General features: G+C 31.6%; 1 protein-coding gene across 1 annotated transcript in view; it reads left to right on the top strand.

Moving 5' to 3' along the window:
• The first annotated feature begins 493 nt into the window (after positions 1-493).
• Positions 494-22,586, top strand: part of LOC114327828 (uncharacterized) — a 47,460-nt gene continuing 25,367 nt past the window's right edge. Inside the window, exons 1-4 of the mRNA XM_050662690.1 lie at positions 494-565; positions 2,479-2,563; positions 9,879-10,001; positions 10,063-10,098. Of these exons, the coding sequence (XP_050518647.1) occupies positions 2,489-2,563; positions 9,879-10,001; positions 10,063-10,098 (234 nt within the window). The 5' untranslated portion in view covers positions 494-565; positions 2,479-2,488. The remainder of the gene's footprint in view (positions 566-2,478; positions 2,564-9,878; positions 10,002-10,062; positions 10,099-22,586) is intronic.

Here is a 22,586-nt window from a genome sequence, read left to right as displayed (position 1 = left end):
AGGTTCAGTCAACCTATTTTTAACCCCAGAATCTGTGGTATAATTTATGACCAATCTTTTCACACCCTGTATGTTAAAATTATAAATGAGCGTTATTTTATTAGTAAAAACAGTTTTTATAGTATTTTTACTACAAAGCGTTATTACGTAGGTCAAAATTTTTGACGTAAGAGAACTGTCAAAACATTAGAATGTGACTTTTCATTATTGCTATGTTTATTATAAACACGGCAATAATAAAAAGTCACATTCTAATGTTTTGACAGTTCTCTTACGTCAAAAATTTTGACCTACGTAATAACGTTTTTGTAGTAAAAATACTATATCATGCCATTATTGGGTACCATTGGGTAGTTTTGAAAGTGTGCTTTCTGGCATATAATTAAAAGTAACCATGAATACAAACATAATAAAATTTAATTTTATATGATGAATAAAAATTATAATTTTTTTTATTGCATTTTTTGAATCTGTGAAATATTATATTCGTATATAAAAGTGGTAATTACCGCACACTAGTCAGTTCGTGTGTGAGTTTTCAAAAAAACACTCTTAAGCAAATACAGTAAGTAAATGTGTAAAGTTCGTTATAAAGATTTACAAATCCTTTTTTTTGTGTTGGATTTAAAAATTATTTTCACCATCTTTAATTTACCAGAGAAATTTTCAAATTTATCAAAAAACGAGAAATTTAACATTTAAAATTAAAAAATAATTGGCCTATAAGCCAGTCAATGGGAGCAAGAATAGGATATTACCTCCGAATTCTATCCTACTACATGGATTTTAATGAAATTTTGGGCCTAGCCTCTACTTATCTCCTAATTCAAAGTCTACCCTATGTCGATGTGTGCTTTTATCCTGGGGGTGGTTCCCACCCCTTCTCAAAGGTGGAAAAAATTTTTCTATAAATTATCACGGAATTCGCTAAAGAACCTAATTCTAAGCAAAAACTGTTCTATAATTTTTTTTTTTTGAAAACAATACTTTTTGAGTTGTTCGTGGTTGAAAATTGGCCATTTTCATTGAAACATAATACCTTTTCGAACGATTTTTTGTGAATACCTTAAAAATTATGCATCTAATTAAAAAACTATATTCAATATTTTTGGAAGTCATAAAAAAACAAAGAGACACTTGTCCCCATAACTCTTCTAGTTATAACACAAAAAGAGATATGGTAGGTGAAAATAGTTTGTTTTTTGGTACATTCTTAAATTGGTGTAATCAACTTGATATAACAAAGAAACAGTCGCTTTTATGTGTATAATGTTACCAATCCCTTTTTTAGTGATTGAATAGACCTTTAAAATGAGCTATACTAGAGGTCCATTAAATTAAAACTAAGCAAGATATGCTGCAAACAAAATTGATAAGTAATGTGTTTTAAGAAAAAATGAGAAGTAATTTTAACCTTTATCCACCAAAACGTAAATGCATCGTTTTCCTTCTACAATACCTTTTACTCTAGTGTTTTTTCTATGTTCAGAAAGTTAGACCTGTTTAAAGTGAACGAGAAGTGTAATGAAAATGATAAGAGTAATGAAAAATAAAAAGGAGATTTTTATCTGAAAAAACACTACATTTTTGTGTGGTCTTTTTTTCGTATCTCTTTTCATTTATATCAAAATTTTTTCAAAAACCATTCATTTTAAACCAGTCCAACTTTTTGAACATAAAAATAGCACTATAATAAAGAGTATTGTAGAAGGAAATCGATGTAATTAAATCTTGATGGATGAGGGGTTAAATATACTTCTTATTTCTTTTTAAAATACATTAGTCATCAACTTTTTTGCAGAATATCTCGCTTAGTTTGAATGTAATCCACATTTGGTATTACTCATTTTAAAGGTATTTTGAAGCACTATAAAAGTTTAAAGTATCATTATACACCTAAAATCGACCGTTTCTTTGTTATTTCAAGTTGAATACACCGATTTAAGCATGCAGCAAAAAAACTCTTCTTACCTACCATATCCCTCTGTCTATTTTAACTAGAAGATTTATGAAGAAACGGATCTTTTTGTTTTTTTTATAACCTACAGAAACATTTTATATTGTTTTTTTGTTAGATGCATATTTTTTAAAGTATTCACGAAAATCCGTCCGAAAAGATGTCATTTTTCAATGAAAATGGCCAATTTTCAACAACGAATAACTCAAAAAGTATTGAGTTTTCAAAAAATAATTATAGAACAGTTTTTGCTAAAAATTAGATTGTCTAGCCTCTTCCGTGGCTATTTTAACCAAAACATTTTTCACTCCCGAGAAGCGAGGGGAACCACCCCCAAGATAAAAGCACACATCGGCATAGGGTAGATTTTGTTTCATGAGCTATTCCCTACTTACTCTGAAAATATCAAGTAAATCGATATAGTAGGATGGAATTCGGAGCCAAATACCCTCATTGACTGCCCTACTATTAAAATGTTCAAACCTTTTTCGGATTGCTAAAATACCTCATTTATTTTTCAGACTATTCAGAATGGCCACAAAATATATCACCGTACTCTTGGTTTGCATGTATCTTCACACAGGATATTGCTCACTTAGTTTTCAAGTAAGTATCTGTGTTTTATGAAATACCTAAGTGAAATAATAAAATTCATTGCAAATCAATCAACAAAAGAGCCAATATTTTAAACTAAAAAATAACAGACAAAATAGAAATTTACATGTTATAGTGTACATACAAACACAATCCGAAGAGCTAATTAAATTTAAAGAAGTGAATAGTTACATTTATCTGGGGTGACGATAAATAATAAAGTGAAGGAAGATTGTGAAATGTAGAAAAGATTCCCTATATCTAGTTTTTATGCTCGTTTTTGTGCATAGGTATATTATTATTATTATAGAAGTGTAGCCAAATGTCCTGTGCAAAACGTAGGTGATGAATAAGACGTCTGATAATAAACTAGAAAAATGGGAATGGATTTTCGTAGATTATATATGATAAATAGCTAATGGAAGAAAGATGAGGGAGAAGGAAAAAATAAATGACTGTATGAACTGTTTAAAGAATTTCATAATTTTATGATTGTGAGAAGAGAAACAGTACAATCAGACAGATAAGAGATTTTCTATAAATAGTTCAGGAAGTAAGGAAAAAAATATCCTGTTGGTGACAAAAACCCCCTCCAGGCCGAAACCAAATTTCTTGAGTAGTATGGACATCTATATTAATAACCTATATGTTTCCTGCAGCCGATTTTGATGGTATACATAGTTATAAACGAAGATCAAAAAACGGTAAATTTTCGCTTTTTTCGTCTATTACTAAAAAGTTGACTATTTTAAACAAATTTGAGAGCAAGAAACTCATAAATCGTATAAAAATCTTCAATATGGCGTTCGCTGAATATGTCTATCTTTATTGGTTGCTTAGAAAATTGCAAAATAAATCATAAATTTTCAGTTTTTTAAATATTCATAACTGATGTAAAAATTAACTTAGAACCTTCTTATTACACGAAATGCTGAGACTTCTGGTTCTTAAATCATAATCTAAAGTTCTAAGCAATTGGTCAAATAGTTTAAAAGTTATTTAATTTGTTTTTCCCAAATTAATTTTTTTTGCAACACTACAAGTTAGAAATAGATGAAGATACAGTAATACTTTGAATAGTTTATAAAATAAGAAGATTTACACTATTATTTTAATTAAAAAAAATGACAAAAAATAATTCTAAATATTGCAAAATTATTTTGCAAGAACATGTGAACTGAAAAAAGGGGGGATAACTTTGTCCCTAATTGTCCTAGGACAATTGTCTTTCTTTCTACATATGTATAAAAATTCAGTTTGTCTAAATTAAAAAAAAATTTCGATGGGTAACGGTTAAAAAGTTATTCTAATTGTTTATAAATAAGCAAAAAATCGACGTTTTGCAAAATAATTTTACGCTGTTTAAAACTACTTTTTGTCATTTTTTTTTAATGAAGTTAATAGTATAAATATTCATCTTCATAAGCTGTCCGAAGCATTAATGTAACCTCATAATTTTCTGACTTATAGTGTTGCAAAAAGAATTAATTTGGGATAAACAAATTAAATAACTTTTAAACTGTTTGACCAATTGCTTTGAAATTTAAGATATAATTTAAGCACAAGAAGTCTCAGCATTCCGTGTAGTCCAAGGCGCATCTGTTTTGAGATGGACATTGAGAGGTGACTCAATTTTTTTTGCAGAAATTGCTTGAAAATAAATCAGATAATAATATTTGAGTTATCCTCCCTCTTAAAAAGGTCCGGAGCATTGTTTAAATAATCAAAATGTCAAAAATTGAAGGAAAAATTCGATTTTTTTCTTCGTTTTTTGATTGTAATTTTAAAAGTATTCATTTCCGAGAAAAGTTGTACTGACATAAAAGTTGCGTAATTAAATTTTCTACAATATAGAATTGGTTAAAGATTTAAAAAATAGTCACCCTAGTTGCAAAATAGCAATAATTGCGAAAAAACCATACAAAAACAAGTATTCGCATTTTACGTTTTTCAACCATTTATGCTACACTTAGGACCTTCATATTTCACCCAAAAAAACTCTATGATACAATAAAACAACACTGTAAATTTAATTAACATCGGTTAAATAGATTTTGCAAAATAAATTTTGCAATCCAGCTTTCGCAAAAAAAATTCATTTTTTCAAAATGTTGCAGGACTGAAAATAAAGTAGATAGCAAGTTGAAATTTTTTTTGCTTATAGAAGTGTACTGTACCTTTCATATGCAATTTTCAAGATTAAAATCGATTAATTACCACGGCGGCAGAAAATTTTTGAAATAAACAATAATTTTTGGTACTACGCGCAGGACAGCGGTGTTTGATTTACATCAAGTTGATTTCCACCAAAATTTCTTCCAATCTTTATCTAATATATTATTTGCTTACTCTATATTTTGTTGTATTTTAATATTTTAATTCCACAAAAGTCAAACTATTTTTATTATTGTTTGTGAAATATTGTTTAAACAATTGCATATGTTTAAAAATAATAAATTTTTATTATTTAAGTTAAAATATATGAACAAAGAAAGTTTTTGCTAATAAAAGTGTTATTTCAAAGGATAGAGTATGTGTTTTTATTTTACAATAAACAAATTTATATTTATTTATATCGAAATGTAATAAAAATTAAAATGGATCAATCATTATCAAAGGTCATTGGAATGCCCAATCAGAGCAAACTATCCAATGTTTTTTTAAAAAAATTCCTGACGCCGTGGTGTTAATCGATTTTAATTTTGCAAAATTGCAAATGAAAGGTACAGTACATTTCTTCTATACGCAAAAAATTTTCAACTTACTATCTGCTTTATTTTCAGTCCTGTAACATTTTGAAAAAATGAATTTTTTTACGAAAGCTGGATTGCAAAATTTATTTTGCAAAATCTATTAAACCTATCTTAATGAAATTTACAGCACAATTTTACTGTATCATAAAGTTTGTCAGGGTGAAATATGAAGGTCCTAAGTGTAGCATAAATGGTTGAAAAACGTAAAATGCGAATACTTGTTTTTGTATGTTTTTTTCACAATTATTGCTATTTTGCAACAAGGGTGACTATTTTTTAAATTTGTAACCAATTCCGTATTATACGAAATTTAATTACGCAACTTTTATGTCGGTAAAACTTTTCTCGGAAATGAATACTTTTAAAGTTATAATCAAAAAAGCAAGAAAAAAATCGAATTTTTCCTTAATTTTTTGACATTTTGGTTATTTAAACAATGTTCCGGACCTTTTTGAGAGGGAGGATAACTCAAATATAATTATTTGATTTATTTTGAAGCAATTTCTGCAAAAAAAATTGAGTCACCTCTCAACGTCCAAATGTACTAATATTTTTACTGGTGCGCCCTGGTCTAAAGGTTTTAACTTCATTTTTACATAAGTTACGATCATTTATATAATCTCCAAATTTATGACTTATTTTGCAATTTTCTAAGCAACAAATAGGGATAGACATATTCAGCGAACGCCATATTGAAGCTTTTGATATGATTTATGAGTTTCTTATTCTCAAATTTGTTTATGCTTTTTCTTATGAGGATCTTTCAGTGCGTCACAGTTTTTCGATTTCTTTCTAACGCATTAAATTGTATGTGACAGAAAAAAACGCACGTCGGTGATTACATTTCGTCGGTGACATTTATAACATGTATTCAAGTTGTCAATAGATGGCGCCATAATTGAAAATAAAATAATTTGCGAATTATATAATATATCTACGAATATAATCTGAACAATTTATAAGACTATACAAATCAAAGAAAATACCATTTTATAAATGCAATAAACACAATTGATTTGATTTTATGCCAAATTGCAAATAAAATGCGACAACTGTCAGATTTAACTAAAATGTCATGTCACTAAAATGTATATTATCACGGACTTACCTTTTTTTCTATCATTTGTGACACACTGAAAAATGCTCATGAAAAGAAGCATAGAATGCTTCACTTTTTAGTTATAGACTAAAAAAGCGAAAATTTACCGTTTTTAATCTTAATTTGTTTATAACTATATATATAGTCAAAATTGGCTGCAGGAAACGTATAGGTCATAATATGGTGCAAATGAAAGGATTGTAAATGAAAGGATGCACATTCGTTATTAAATCCCGAAACAGGTCGATTTATATTTTTAAATTATGATATTATCGCATACATGGCGTACTAGTGACGTCATCCATCTGGGCGTGACGACGTAATCGATGATTTTTTAAATGAGAATAGGGACCGTGTGCTAGCTCATTTGAAAGGTTTTTCAATTCTCTCTTCAGTCATACATACATTTATATAATAATTTATACAGGGTGTTCAGAAAAATTATTAAATTAAATTATTTGACAAAAAAAGAAAAATATATGTACATTTTAGAGCAGTCACAAATCAGAACAAAATGTTTATCTCACAAATAAACTTTGCTTTTCGCTTAAATTAAATGCTCAAACTTTCAAAGCAATATTTATTTTTGAAATAAACATTTTTTCTCTTTTGGGGTAGCAATAAAATATATTTTGAATTAAATCAATTACATACATTCTTCTTTTTTTATCAAATAATTTAATTAATATTTTTTTTCGGACACCCTGTATAAATAATTATGTAAGTGTTTATATTACTGATTAGAGAATTGAATAACCTTTTAAACGAGCTATCACAACACCCCTGTTCTCATTTAAAAAAAAATCATCGATAACGTCATCACGGTCAGATTGATGACGTCACTGGTATGACATATTATGTCAAAATATCATAATTTAAAAACGAAAATCGACCTGTTTCGGGATTTTTTTGCAAATTCGCTGGTTTACGAAATAACAAATGTATTCGTTTCATTTGCACCATACTACTAGATGTCCATACTACTAAAAAAATGGATTTGGCCTGGAGGGGGATGTGTCACGAGAAAAATCTTATTTCTCTGGACTAAAAGGAAACCTGATTTAAAACGGAAAAAATGAAGGATCAGACGAGACAAATTAAAAACTGAACAAAAATACTACGAAAAAGACACAGTGGATGAAGATATTTTATTATCATTATCATTCTCAGCCTATTTTACCGATTATACCCTATCATCGTTTTTCATAATTTTTGCCCGCGATTGTCTAATAATTCCTTCTCTGTGCTCTGTTCCACCTGCCTATTTCTATATCTAATAGCCCCATCTTAAGTTTGGACGTCATCTTTATCTCTTGATGGATGCCTCTTATATCTCTGTATCTATATTTGAGCCTTAATCTATCCATTTTTGGACATAGGCCTCCTCTTTTCTTTTCCACTGGTTTCTAACCAGCGCTGTGGTCATCCATCTAGATCCGGCATGCTTTTTGAGGTCGTCGCTCCATCTCATCTGAGGCCTTTCTCGACCTCTCTTATGTTCCCATGGTCGCCCGTAGATTATAAGCAAATAATCTACTGGCCTCTTGTATACCATAGTGTAATTCTTCTTTTTCTTCTTTAAGTTCCATCTTTTATCGAAGGTTGGAAACCATCATGTCTATACTCTAAATAGTTCAGTACTATTGCATTCAAACCATTCCCTTAAGTTCTTACGCCAGGATATTTTCCATCTTCCCACATTTCCCTTTTCTCGGATTTTGCCTTACATTTTAATTTACAATAATTAATTTTAGAGCATTTTTGCCCTGTCATCAAATACCCTAAGTACTGTACCCAAGTTTTCGTATTTTAATAGTTAACATTATTTACAGATAAGCAAAGTTGTTGATTATTACGTCTTGGACCTTCACTAGCCAATTTTACATGGGTTATGTTACTGCCAAGTTCATTTTTGGACCAACTAGAAAAAGTGCAAAAAAAGTCAGCTCTAGTTCAGCCTCAACCTTTCCAGTCTATTTCGCTAGTTGTTTCTGTTCACCGTTAGCAGTTGCTAATTTTCTGAACCAATCTTCCTGTTGTCCTCGTCCATACGTCCATCAGTCTTGATCTACCTCTACTACTATTTCCTAGTGATACTGCTGATACGGTTCGTCTTTGGGCTGCAATAGAAACGCATATTCTAGTACGCGTTAGCATGCTAGGTTCTTATCACTTTAAACTAACGATTGTCATAAATATCCTCAACCAAGCGTGTTAAATATGGCTGGCAGTTTACTAAAATAATTATTTAGAACGGATTTATTATTTTTAATAATATTTTAGTTAGGTATCGAAATGTTTGTAAAATTGTTGCCTACAAATCTACCTTTTTTTGGATTAAGGTGGAACGCTCTTAGCAGACTAGGGAAGGTGTCCCTAGTACTGTTGGACTCCACAGGAGAGGAGAACACGCTAGGGCCCACAGATCAGAGTATGGTCCATGCGTCCCGCGTGCCTTCATAACCAGCCGCCTACCAACTAAAACCACCCCCTCTTCTGACCCGGAATATACCTGGACGTGTTCTTTAGAGAACGATGCATGAGGATAAATTGCGCTGCCTAGGATGTAAGTTAGAAAGATGTGTGTCCTATTCATCTGCCTAACAGCGGCAGGAATATGTGGAGGTTCTTTTCGTGAAGTGAAAGTGGGCTAAGCACCTATCGGTAAGCGATAGGGCTTAGGTAGATCAAGGATAAAGATTAGGCCCTTAACTAGGATCGAGAGCTATTATTTTTATTTATATGAGGAGGGTGAGAAATCCACCTTATCCTTTTTGCTTTGAGCGCTCGAGTATCGCCCTTTCTTTAATTATGTTAGTTACGTCAATTATGTATTCGTAGTTGTTTCTATTTTCTAATGAGAGGTTCAATATGTTGTCCGGACCTATATCCCCGAATCGATTTCTGAGCCTGTCCTGCCCGCGAGGGAAGAAGCTGCACCGAAAAACGCAGTGCTCTGCATCCTCTCTCACGTTTCATGTCAGGCACAGGCCACCGTTAGCCTTTCCGATGCGGTGTGTGAACGCTTGGAATGAACCATGTCCTGTTAGAAATTGTGTAAAATAAAAGTTGGTCCCCTTGAACTTGCAAGCGAACCACGACCTCACATTCGGGATTAATCTCTTCGCCCATTGGGCCTTATTGTGTTCCGCCTCTCATTCCGCCTGCCAGTCCTCCGGAAGCCATTCTCTGACGACCGCTCTTGCTTCCGGCAATTGACCGTTCGTTGTTTTGTAGAGGGACGTACGTTCCCTAGCTATCAGGTGGATAGGAGGCCGTGATTGATACCGTCCGGTATACACTGCATACGTTCAGCAGAGGCTTCCTCAGCGCCTTGTTTAGCATATCTTTATAGTTTTGGTACCTTAGAGCCTCAATCCAGACCGAGGCCCCGTAGAGAAGGGTCGACTGTATAATATTGAGGTACAGTCTCCTACATATATCTACCTGGCGTTCTAAAAATATTCTTTCGTAGGATTTGGGTGAACATCTACAAACTGACGGTATCAAATGGGCAGAACGTTGCCATGCCATTACTGGAGTTACCGAAGAAGAAGTCGAAGATGCCATGAAAGGAATATTTCCAGACACCTTTGGGGTAAACAACTTACCCAGTTTGTCGAATTTGTTTTATTTTAAAAATTATTTTATTTTTTCAGCCATATATTACTTGCCTTTGGTTAACTTCAGAAGTAGTAAGTTTGTATACATAATTAGATATAAAGGTATTTTTTATTTATTTAAAAAGTAGTTTAGATTTAGTTCAGAATCTGAACTATATCTGATATACTTGCCTTAACATCGTAGACGCAACATTTCCGGCCTATGTATTTTAAACGCATACATTTTTTTTGAATCCTGAGAAAACTAATAGATAGTTTTGAAAAATTTAAACGCAGAATGAAAGATTACATTATTACCGAGGACAAAAAGTATTCTAGAATAAAAAATTTTTCTTTTAAATGAGATATTTGAAATTAAAAATTATTCTAAATTTTCTCTTCTTTTTCACCCTTGTATCTTATTAAAATAAATATTATAGAAGTTTTCATAGACTTTCGGCCTTCGGTAATAATGAACTATTTCATTCTGCGTTTAAATTTTTCAAAAATATTTATTAGTTTTTAGGATTGGAAAAAACGAATACATTTAAAAAGCATTGGCCGAAATTTTGCGCCTACGCACTTAAATAATTGTTTAATTGTATATGTAATGTATGATCAGATATAAATATTCAACGGCTGATCTACATTGATAAAAAGTAAGAGAATTGATTTAGTTGTGGAAATTTGAAACTAGCACATTCCGAGCTAATAAAACGGTAACGGTAACATAACAGTTCTTATCTGAAGACCCGCTGGGTTATTTTTCCATTTTCATTTCTAAAAAAAATTTAAATAAATTGTATGTAAACTAGCAATACAGTTAGACAGTGGCGTAACAAAATCCATCGGGGCCCCCCCGCAGAATTGGAAATGGGGCCCCTTTAAAAAATTAATAAATGCGACATGTGTAACAAAAACTTATATGTCTTCTAGCCCAGTAAATGAACGTTAATTACGGAGATACCGTGTAATTTTCAATGTCACCACCGAAGTGGTCCAGTCAATATTTTCGAGTTATTTACGACTGAAAATGTTTAACATTGGTAAACAAAAAACCATGTTGTCAGGCGATTTTTCGCAAATAACTCAAAAAGTAAGTACCTATTCGTAAGTAGCAAAAATGTAGCTTATACAAAAATGAAGTCTATCGACCAAGTAAATCCAAATTTGTAGCTCATGAAATATTGTTTTTATTCGTCAAATTCCAAATCGAATATTTCAAAGTGAAATAACCAAATAATGAAGCAATTTACGAGGAAAATTCATTAAAACTTTTTTAAAGTGTTTAAAAAAAGTTTTAGGTATTTTTACTTTTTATAAAAATTTCTATCATCAAAACTTAGCGAGTTACGCTCAAGCCTTTTTTCAGTTAAAGCCTTTTTTGGTAAAAAAATTTGTAAAAATCTCTCCCTATTTAGCACACCAAATGAAACTAATCATTACCGGTTTATAAAATTACTTAACTTTTTTTTATATGACCTGTAGGTAAATTTCACCGGTTCAAAGTGCTTATTTTTGAATGGGTTTTATTTGAAAGGGCTCTAACGAGTCACTAATTACGAGTATATGCAAATTTTGAACAGCCATATTATCTTAATCAATTTTTGTCGTACAGAAAAACAAAATAAATCCAAAATATTTAAAAAACCAAAACCTACATTTCTTTACTCTTTGAGATTTTTCGTATCACTAATACTCAAGGGCGGATCCAAGACCGATTTTCAGGTTGGGGGGGGGGGAGCATGAACTTTTTTTATGATACATGCATACTGATGACAGCATACAGCTGCTGATGACACTACACTTATAGCAGCAAATGAGAGAGAAATGTTTGATCTTCTGCGAAGAGTTGAGTACGAAAGCAATAAAGTTGGTCTGAAAATCAATAAAGCTAAGACAAAAATAATGGTGGTCGACAGATTTGACACTATTCAACTGACTAACATATTACAGGAATAGCAGATAGTAAACACCTTTGTCTATCTCAGGTCTAGTATAACTAACGATGGTAACTGAAGCAGAAGTTCGGAGACGTATTGGTATGGCAAAAAATGCGATGAGTCGCCTAACTAAAGTTTGGAAAGACAGATCTATCTCTCAAAATATCAAGACAAGACTGGTAAATGCCCTTGTATTCTCAATATTTCTATACGGAGCAGAGACTTACACTATTCGCGCATGCGAGCGCCAAAAAATTAATGGCTTTGAGATGTGATGCTGGAGAAGAATGCTGCGCATACCTTGGACAGCTCATAGGACAAACGTTTCAATTCTAAACCAACTCAATATTAAAAAAAGGCTGTCCACAATTTGTCTGCAACGAATTCTGCAATTCTTTGGTCACGTGGTTCGCAGAGGTAACGATAGTTTGGAGAGGTTAATTATTGTTTCTGGAAACGTTCCGGGGAGAAGATCAAGAGGACGATCACCAACTAGATGGTCTGACCAAATAAAGCATTCAGCTGGAAACTCATTCTGCGAAGCTCTTAGAGCAGCTGAAGATAGAGACCAATGGAGAAACATTGTTAGGAATATTGGAAGAAATCACGATCCTCAGTAATGGGGAAACGAGAGGAGAGAGAGAGATGCATAGCTTAGGTTACCTCACACTTTACCTCGTTCAGGTCAACCTTTACTACCGTTCAGCATAAAGCTAAAAACATATTTCTCGTAGAGCTAGATATGTGCTTGAAACTAAAAATATTTGAACTGCAAATACATATTTAAATTTGTATTATTTTAAATTCTCGAGGGGGCTCTCTGGATACGCCCTTACTAATACTTTTAAGTTATTTTGAAAAAAGGTCATTTTTCTAAAATAAAAAAACTTTTTTTACCATAAAACCAATTTTTTTCAAAAATAAACACTTCGAACCGGTCCAACGTAGTGAGAGATTTTCATGTTTTTTTTTTAACAAAAATGGGCCAACTATATTTTGAGCATAACTCGCTTAGGTTTAATGCTAGAAGCTTGATATAAAATGCTATAAAAAATGCTTTCGATAATATTTAATTCGATAAAATCGCCTGAATATTTGGTCTTTTTGGTGAAAAATAAATATTTTCACTCGTAAGTCAATTGAAAAGTATTGACTTAGATAAAAAAGCTCTATAGAACAAAAGTTGCTTACAATCAGTAAATTTATCCATTTACAGACTTATTTTAAACGTATATTTTTCACCTCCGAACTTTTACTCCCCAAGTAAAAGCAATCAACGGCACAACTCCAACTTTGAAGTGGAGGATAAGTAGAATCTAAATCCAAATCACCAAGCAAATACGTCGTGACGGTGAAAATTGCACTCCAAAACCGTCATTTACTGGGCTACTAGTATATTCATGGACTGTTTATGACAACTTACATTTTGCATCTTTATTGGTATAGAATAAAATAGAAAGAAAATTAATAAACGACTACATTATTACATAGTATTATTCTATGAGGTGAACAATTTTCTTCGTGCAGTAAATACATACGATATTGTATCTGTTACAGTTCAAGTTGATTCTCAGTTAGAGTTGACTCCAACTAGTTGGAGTCAACTCCAACTGAAACGAGCAGTAAAAGTTGATTTTAAAAATTTAAATCAACTTTTACTAGTTGGAGTTGACTCTTCCTGGTTCGATTCAGTTGATTATACGAGAATCTCTACGTGCATTTTTGATGAGTGTGCGTTTCTTTGTTTTGACCGTTTCAACTACTTATTAGTATAGTCTGTAACGTCGCCCCCGTTAGGTAAATTATTCTGATTCGATTTTTTGCACAAACTTACTCAAAAAAATACATCCGTATAACAATACTTATAACAAATACACAGAGTGTCACGCGGTACCGCGGTCGAAAAATTGTTTAACCAATTTCAGTAAAGTCAGTCAGTAAAGTGACTCTTTATCGAACGAGTCTGATATTACGAGCAGAGGAACAGACGCGTTCGATAAAGAGTATTGAGGTGGTGCGTACAAAATTGTATCGTTAATCATAAAAAACATTAACACTTACTTACAACTTTGAGGAAATTTTTTTAATTTTAGACGAAATAAAAAATTCGTATGACAGTAATGACAGATGACTTTTGCATGATGGCCGGTTTTGATGGTTAATCGATAGTTATCAATATTGTATACCTACCTAATTACTAAATCTGTAAAGTTTTGATTTATTTTGTATGAATATATTTGCGAAACACTACAGAATTTTACTTTTTGACATAAATTTTATTAATAATAAGATAAATTTTGTACAATATTTTTAATAATTAAAGTAAATAAATTTTAATTTCACTCAAATAAATAATCGATTGCTGCCATTGACCACTTACATTCAATCTCGGTTAATTTGAGTAATTATCGCGGCAGGTAAAGTAACATTCTTCTTTCAATACAACAAAGTGTTACTTTACTGCCGAAAATGAGGGCAAATGAGTACAATAATGAATGATTTTAGTGAAGTTTGGCGATAAACAATGATTTTAAACAAATTCGCAAAAATGTAGTTTTTTCACTTCGTACAAATTTTTTTTAGATCTGTTTTTTTTTCTCTCTAAAATTGACTGTTGTCGAGTTATTAGCGACTTAAAATTTGAAAAACGCCAAAACAACCATTTTCAAGGTTTAATAACTCGGTTAAAGATAATTATTGTGAAAGTCGAGTGAGCGGCCGTGGAGTAAAGGCATAATCGCTGACCTCATACGCCAGTGCACGTGGGTTCGAGCCCTGCTAAAGACAAGTCATTTTCATTTTCAATAATGACACGAGCCGTCTCACCGTGCCTCGAAGAGCACGTTAAGCAGTCGGTCCCCCTGGGCTAGTGTACATCGACACTAGTTACTTGAAACAGGGTTGAAGATGTAATTGGCGCCGGAACTGTCCGAAAGGCAAAAATGTCATACGATATTATATATTATGAAAGTCAGAAACTAAAAAAAAATCAGAGATTAAAGCTACCTCTATAAGATCATGAAGAAATTTTTGTCATTATTTCATTAATAAGATATTATTTTTAATTATCAACAATGAGCGCTAACCGTGTATTGAGGCGGCCGTCAATGCGAGTGCGAGTGAGATTCACCATTGGATGGCTGGAATGGTGCATCTCTTTAGCACTCACTATTGACGGCCGCCTAATACGCACTTAGCGCTCATTGTTAATAATTAAAGATAAAGCTTAGTAATAAAATAGTGACAAAAATTTCTGCTGGATCTTGTAGAATGGGCTATAAACTTTGATTTGGTCACTTTCTGACTTTCATAATAATGGATTTTAACCGAGTTATTAAGCCTTGAAAATGGCTATTTTCGCATTTTTCAAATTTTAAATCGCGTATAACTCGACAACAATCAATTTTAGAGAAAAAAAACAAAATACCTTTTTTTGCTCAGAATAACCCAAATGATCTAAAAAAAAATTTTTCGAAGTGAAAAAATTATTTTTGTGAATTTGTCTAAAAAAATTGTTTAAAAAACAATTTACCGATCAAGGTACTGCGTGGCACCCAGTAGATTTGTTATAAGGACCTCTTTTTGAGTAAGTTTGTGCAAAAAATTCGAATCGGAGTAATTTACCTAACGGGGGCGACGATACAGCCTAGACTAATTTGAACATATTCAATAAAATTTAATTTCTAGAATCGGCTGTTTGTGTGAATCAGAATCAACTTATACTAAATGGCATTGTTAAGAGTATACTTTTCCTAGTTGAAGCCTACTTTTACTAGTAAATGTTGAATATAAATCTTCATTTTATAATTATAATCAACTTTTACTGAAACTAGCCGTTAGAGTCGACTCCAACTAGTTGGAGTCAACTCCAACTGGATAATCAACTTGAACTGTAACATATCTACTTGATGGGCAACTTCATTTTCAATACTGCTTTGCTTAAAAACGTTCCGTATGTATGAGCAAAATAATATAACAATCACACATTTTTACATATATTAGAATATTAGAAGACAAGATGGGTGACAAGTGACAAGTTTCATGCTGCGGGGGCCTCTGTTGCGCCCCTGTAGTTAGAGGCCTTGTCTTTATTCTTAGTTTACCCGAAGTCTCCTGAAAGGGCCATTCTAAAAATTGCCGTTATATAGATTATTGAACGTAATGTTGACAATCATACTATCTAATAAACTTCTTTTGAAATCAGGTAGAAAATAATAGTGTTAAACATGCCTAACACTGTTTCAGATTTGTGTGTCATAAGATTTTCAGTAATATATTTTTAGTTTAGAAATTATTGTATAAATCAAATCCAGTCCTCATTTTTGAGTTTATCTACTCTTGTTCTTCTTCAGTGCCTTATCCGGTTTGGATGGTGGCTTGATCATAATTTTGTTGACCTCTATTCGAAACAGTTCAGTTAGGCCAGGAACCGATGCTTTTCGATCGATTTGCTTGCAAATTTGAGAATAAGTATCAAAAAGATCAAAATCTATATGATTCCGAAAGGCGCTTTTACCATGGGAGTAGTTGCCGCCCCATCTCGGGGGTGGAAATTTTTTATTATATTTTGACCGCAAAAGTTGATTAAAATATTCATTCTAAGCAAAAAATTTTCTATTAATTTTTTTGATAAAATTACTAGTTTTCGATTTATTCGCTATCGAAAGTGTTAGTTTTGTATAGAAAAATCAATGTTTTTCGATATACTCATTTACGATTCACTCAATTTTTGCCGTTGAAATTGTTTTTCAGACCAAGTTCTTGGGAATTAAATAACCTACAATTTTATATAGAAACATTTTTTCGTATCTATGATGCTAATCTTTCTATTCTGAAGAAAATGGCATTTTTTACCAAACTACAGAAATTTGTTATTCGCTTTTAATTCCAGTTTTTTTAAAACTAATCATTCTAAGCCAGTCAAACTTCTAGAATATATTAATAATACATAAGTAAATAAGAAAAAATAAGGCCAATGACTAAAAACACAGCCAACTTACATTATCATGCTTCTAATTGGATTTCTCCTTTTTTTTTTCAAAAAAAAATATATTGTTTTTTTAACCGTAACTTTTTTTAACTTTTTTATATTTAATCACAGAAAGTTTGGTAAAAAATAATTTTGTAGGTTTTTATGAGATCTATAAGTTTATTAATATTAAATCTTTTTATAATCCTCAGTCGCAAAAAGAGGTGACTTTGAAAGGGTTGGTAAAGGTAATTTTTGCATGTTATTACAAGTTTTAGTTGTCAATAGCTCACTCAATTTTTGCTGTAAAATAAATTTTTGCAAACCAGTTTCTTGGGAATTAAATAAGCTACAATTTTACATTTAAACGTTTTTTCGTATCTCTGATGTTAATCTTGCTATTCTGAAGAAAACCATATTTTCCAAACTACATTCGTTATTCGCTTTTAACTCCATTTTCTTAAAAACTAATCATAGCAAGCCAGTCAAACTTATAGAACCTATTAATAATACATAAATAAAAATAAGCAAATAAGGTTAATGACTAATTTTAATTAGGGTGGTCATTAAGGGGTTGTTTGCGATCACTTTTTCGCTGAAAAAAATGGGGACTGACTTTTTTTCATTATGTCACTTAATTTTTGAGCTAGAAACTTTTTTTAATTTATAGAGATAAATATTTTTAATTACTTAAAATTAGTTTGAACAAGCTGTCCTCGAAAAATGCATAGTTTTCCCGTCTTTTGACTTTGAAACTGCAATATTTAGCATTTCACGAAGAAGAGCCAACGTAAAATAAAGTAGAGCTCGATTACTATTGGTCTTAAAGAAAACTTAAAAAAAACCGTCCTGTTTACTTTTTCAAAATGTGAATTTTTGTTAAGTAAAGTTGTTTTGATAAAACGAAAAATTTGGATTAGCAGAAAACTTATTAAAAACATTGATTTTTTTTATATAAACTAACACTTTCGATAGCGAATAAATCGAAAACTATCAATTTTATCAAAAAAAATGTATAGAACGTTTTTTGCTTAGAATTAACGTTTTTACCAACTTTTTTTATTAAAATATAATAAAAAATTTCCACCTCCCGAGATGGGGTGGCAACCACCCCCATGGTAAAAGCGCCTCTCGGTATGATATAGATTTTGATCCTTGGACTATCCACTACTTATTTTCCAATTTTTTAAGCAAATCGATCCATTCTGTAAAAATTACGAGGTTTTGTCCTATTTTAAGCTTCATTACTTGGACTAAGTGGAGATCATTTCAAAGCATTATTGGAGGTTAATTAGCTACGAGATATGACAATGATCCATTATATTTTTCCTAATAACTTACCCTGCATGACAAGATAAAGAATTCACTATTTTTCTTCGTTGTCCATTATGTGGCCGAAGCATAATATGACAATTTGCAAAATGCATGTTTAGGTGGCAAGTCAATCTAGTGAACAATACATACACCTATTATAATTTGTTTTTTAACCAAGAGGAGTGATTCAAATTTACCGCGCCTTAATGCTTGTTTCTAATTGGTCTAACCACAGGAAAGTTTACTCCACTGTTATTAAATTTTGACACTAATGACATTTATGAAATTTTGACACTTACGTAATTTTATAGGTTAATTGAGTATATCGGCGATTTCTAGCATGTTCTGCATTATTCCTTTGATTTTTAGATTATTAGTCTACTTTTATATAAAAACAGTTGTTTTTAGAACTCTCTAGTGATGTGTTAGTATAATATAATATGTATGGATTATCATCGAAAGCTGATATCGATGGCTTTTTGACAAAACATCGTAACCGACAAAACGCAAATTTTACAGGATGCGACTTTTTCTTCTGCCGACTTTTCGGTTAATATAATTAAAATTTGAGACTGTGATAAATTAGTACATAAAAAAATAATAATTAAAGAAAAAAAACTGTAATATAACATTCTTTAATTAAATTATGTAGCATACGATACTTTGTGAGACCTTGTCTGTGTAAATTTTAGTTGAAGCTTGTCGCTTAAGATAAACATCGATAGTTTTAAGGTATCAATTTATAAATGAATATTCATAAATAACGTAAGTATCTTAAGAGGAAAAATATTATTCATGACTCATGACAAAAATCGACAAAGAAAAATAAAATTTAATACATATATTAATATGTGAGACTCTGATCTTCTTCATCAGTTTCTGCCAATGTGTCAGGAATTTCACTTTTGTAACTTAACTCTTCATATTCTTGCACAAACTCCTGTGGTATGACATGTTTCCGACATGGGTTTGTGTGTTTTTTAAAGCTTAAGATGTAATCTTTAAAGTGCACTAAATTACTTTGCGTTAGACATGAAATAAACAACATCTTTTTGAGAAAACTAAGAAAGATAAAACAAATGTAGGTAATATAATAACCGAAAAATATCAGTTAAAAAGATGTTTGTACAAAGTCATCAAAACCTTTTTCTGTACCTACAACTTACCTAAATAATAACAAGCTTAAAAATGTATAAATGTAATTGTTTTTGAGCTCTTACACAGTATGTCTGCATAACTTGGAACCTATTGATTACTTTTTATTATTATCTAACAATAAAACACTGAAAACGTTTGTTTTCTATACTTCCACAAAATTTATTATAACTAAGTGACTACAGCTGTTTCGGCGGAGTGCCTTTCTCAAGTGATATAGTTTACAATGTGTTTGCCTTTTTAAGTCTTCAACTGAAGAGGTTGAGGAGTGGGGAGCTGTTTGTCTCGAGTTGGTCATTTAGAATTATATCTGTATTTTTCAGTTTATTAATTTCCATAGATTCTAAAAAAGATAGCTTAAGGCCTTTATTTTGAATATGTAGAATTTGAAACTCTTCATTGAAAGAATGATTATGATCTAGAAGGTGAAGTGCGTATGTAGAAGTGTCTGTTTTTCTATTGTTGAATGCCCTTTTGTGTTCTGCTATCCGTTTGTCAAAAGTTCTGCCAGTTTGACCGATGTACGTTTTCGGACAGTCACCACAAGTTAGTTTGTACACACCACTCTGTAGTTGCTTTCTCTTTCGGCTTTTATTGTTCTTAATATATTTGCTTAAATTGTTGTTAGTTCTGAAAGCTGGTGTTATTCCTTTCTTTTTTATGTATCTGGCTATCTTTGTTGTTATCTTGCCAGTATATGTGAGAGAGCAGAAGGTACTGGGTTCTTTCTGTGGTGGTGGATACACTAATTTCAGGGCTTTCTTATGGAGTTTTTGGTTTAAAATTTTGTTAACTGTTTGTTCGTTATAGCCGTTGTTTACTGCTATTTGTTTAATGATGTTTAGTTCTATCTCGAAGTTATTTTTTGTCATGGGAATTTCTGTCAGCCTATGTATCATGCTATGGTAGGCTGCTAATTTATGTTGTGTAGGATGGGATGATGAATTGTGTATAGTTGTGTCAGTATGGGTAGGTTTATGATATACGGAGAACTCATGTTTATTGTGTAGTCTGGAAATCGTTACATCTAGAAAGTTTATGGAGTTATTCTGTTCTGTTTCTATTGTAAACTCAATATTATTATGAAGTGAATTAATATATGATAGAAATTGGTCAAGTTGTCTGTTAGTTCCTGTAAAGCATATTAGTATATCATCCACGTATCTCCACCAATATAAGAACTGTTTAAATACGGGATGTTTAGAAATTGTTGTTTCAAGTTGGTTCATAAATATATCTGATAGCAATGGGCTTAGAGGATTACCCATAATAAGTCCTGCACTGTTGTTTGTGTATATTTGATTATTGAATTCAAAATAGTCTTGATTTATGCAAATTTCAAGAAGGTGTAAAATTTCAGATGCAATGATCGGATTTGTACTATTATGGTCTAAAAGGTTTTTAACTAAAACAAAAGTTTCTGTAGGAGGAACACTAGGAAAAAGATTTTTTACGTCAACTGAAATTAGTCTGGAGTTGTTGGGCAATTGAAAATGTTGTATTTTATTAACTAGTTCTAGTGTATTTTTTACGGTGACTTTAGGTGAAAATTTAGTGTATTCTGTAATAATATCTGACAGTTTTTTTGAAAGTTTATATGACGGAGCAACGAATACAACATTTTCAATTGCCCAACAACTCCAGACTAATTTCATTTGACGTAAAAAATCTTTTTCCTAGTGTTCCTCCTACAGAAACTTTTGTTTTAGTTAAAAATCTTTTAGACCATAATAGTACAAATCCGATCATTGCATCTGAAATTTTACACTTTCTTGAAATTTGCATAAATCAAGACTATTTTGAATTCAATAATCAAATATACACAAACAACAGTGCAGGACTTATTATGGGTAATCCTCTAAGCCCATTGCTATCAGATATATTTATGAACCAACTTGAAACAACAATTTCTAAACATCCCGTATTTAAACAGTTCTTATATTGGTGGAGATACGTGGATGATATACTAGTATGCTTTACAGGAACTAACAGACAACTTGACCAATTTCTATCATATATTAATTCACTTCATAATAATATTGAGTTTACAATAGAAACAGAACAGAATAACTCTATAAACTTTCTAGATGTAACGATTTCCAGACTACACAACAAACATGAGTTCTCCGTATATCATAAACCTACCCATACTGACACAACTATACACAATTCATCATCCCATCCTACACAACATAAATTAGCAGCCTACCATAGCATGATACATAGACTGACAGAAATTCCCATGACAAAAAATAACTTCGAGATAGAACTAAACATCATTAAACAAATAGCAGTAAACAACGGCTACAACGAACAAACAGTTAACAAAATTTTAAACCAAAAACTCCATAAGAAAGCCCTGAAATTAGTGTATCCACCACCACAGAAAGAACCCAGTACCTTCTGCTCTCTCACATATACTGGCAAGATAACAACAAAGATAGCCAGATACATAAAAAAGAAAGGAATAACACCAGCTTTCAGAACTAACAACAATTTAAGCAAATATATTAAGAACAATAAAAGCCGAAAGAGAAAGCAACTACAGAGTGGTGTGTACAAACTAACTTGTGGTGACTGTCCGAAAACGTACATCGGTCAAACTGGCAGAACTTTTGACAAACGGATAGCAGAACACAAAAGGGCATTCAACAATAGAAAAACAGACACTTCTACATACGCACTTCACCTTCTAGATCATAATCATTCTTTCAATGAAGAGTTTCAAATTCTACATATTCAAAATAAAGGCCTTAAGCTATCTTTTTTAGAATCTATGGAAATTAATAAACTGAAAAATACAGATATAATTCTAAATGACCAACTCGAGACAAACAGCTCCCCACTCCTCAACCTCTTCAGTTGAAGACTTAAAAAGGCAAACACATTGTAAACTATATCACTTGAGAAAGGCACTCCGCCGAAACAGCTGTAGTCACTTAGTTATAATAAATTTTGTGGAAGTATAGAAAACAAACGTTTTCAGTGTTTTATTGTTAGATAAAATGAACTTCCATCAAGTAACGGTCGAATCCATCAATTTTTATTATTAGTTTAAAAAAACTACTTATCAGATATTAAATTTCATTAATTTCATACGAGGTATGTCAAAAAATGTGAATCTTCTTCAAGAGTAAAGTAGCTTTATCAGTGGCGGCTCGTCAGGGTCGGCAGGGTCGGCAGTGCCGACCCACACATTT

This window comes from Diabrotica virgifera, chromosome 9 (assembly GCF_917563875.1).
Source record: "Diabrotica virgifera virgifera chromosome 9, PGI_DIABVI_V3a".
NCBI classification, from domain to species: domain Eukaryota; kingdom Metazoa; phylum Arthropoda; class Insecta; order Coleoptera; family Chrysomelidae; genus Diabrotica; species Diabrotica virgifera.
Note: the sequence above shows the minus strand (reverse complement) of the source record. Positions and strands in the feature narration are given on the sequence as shown.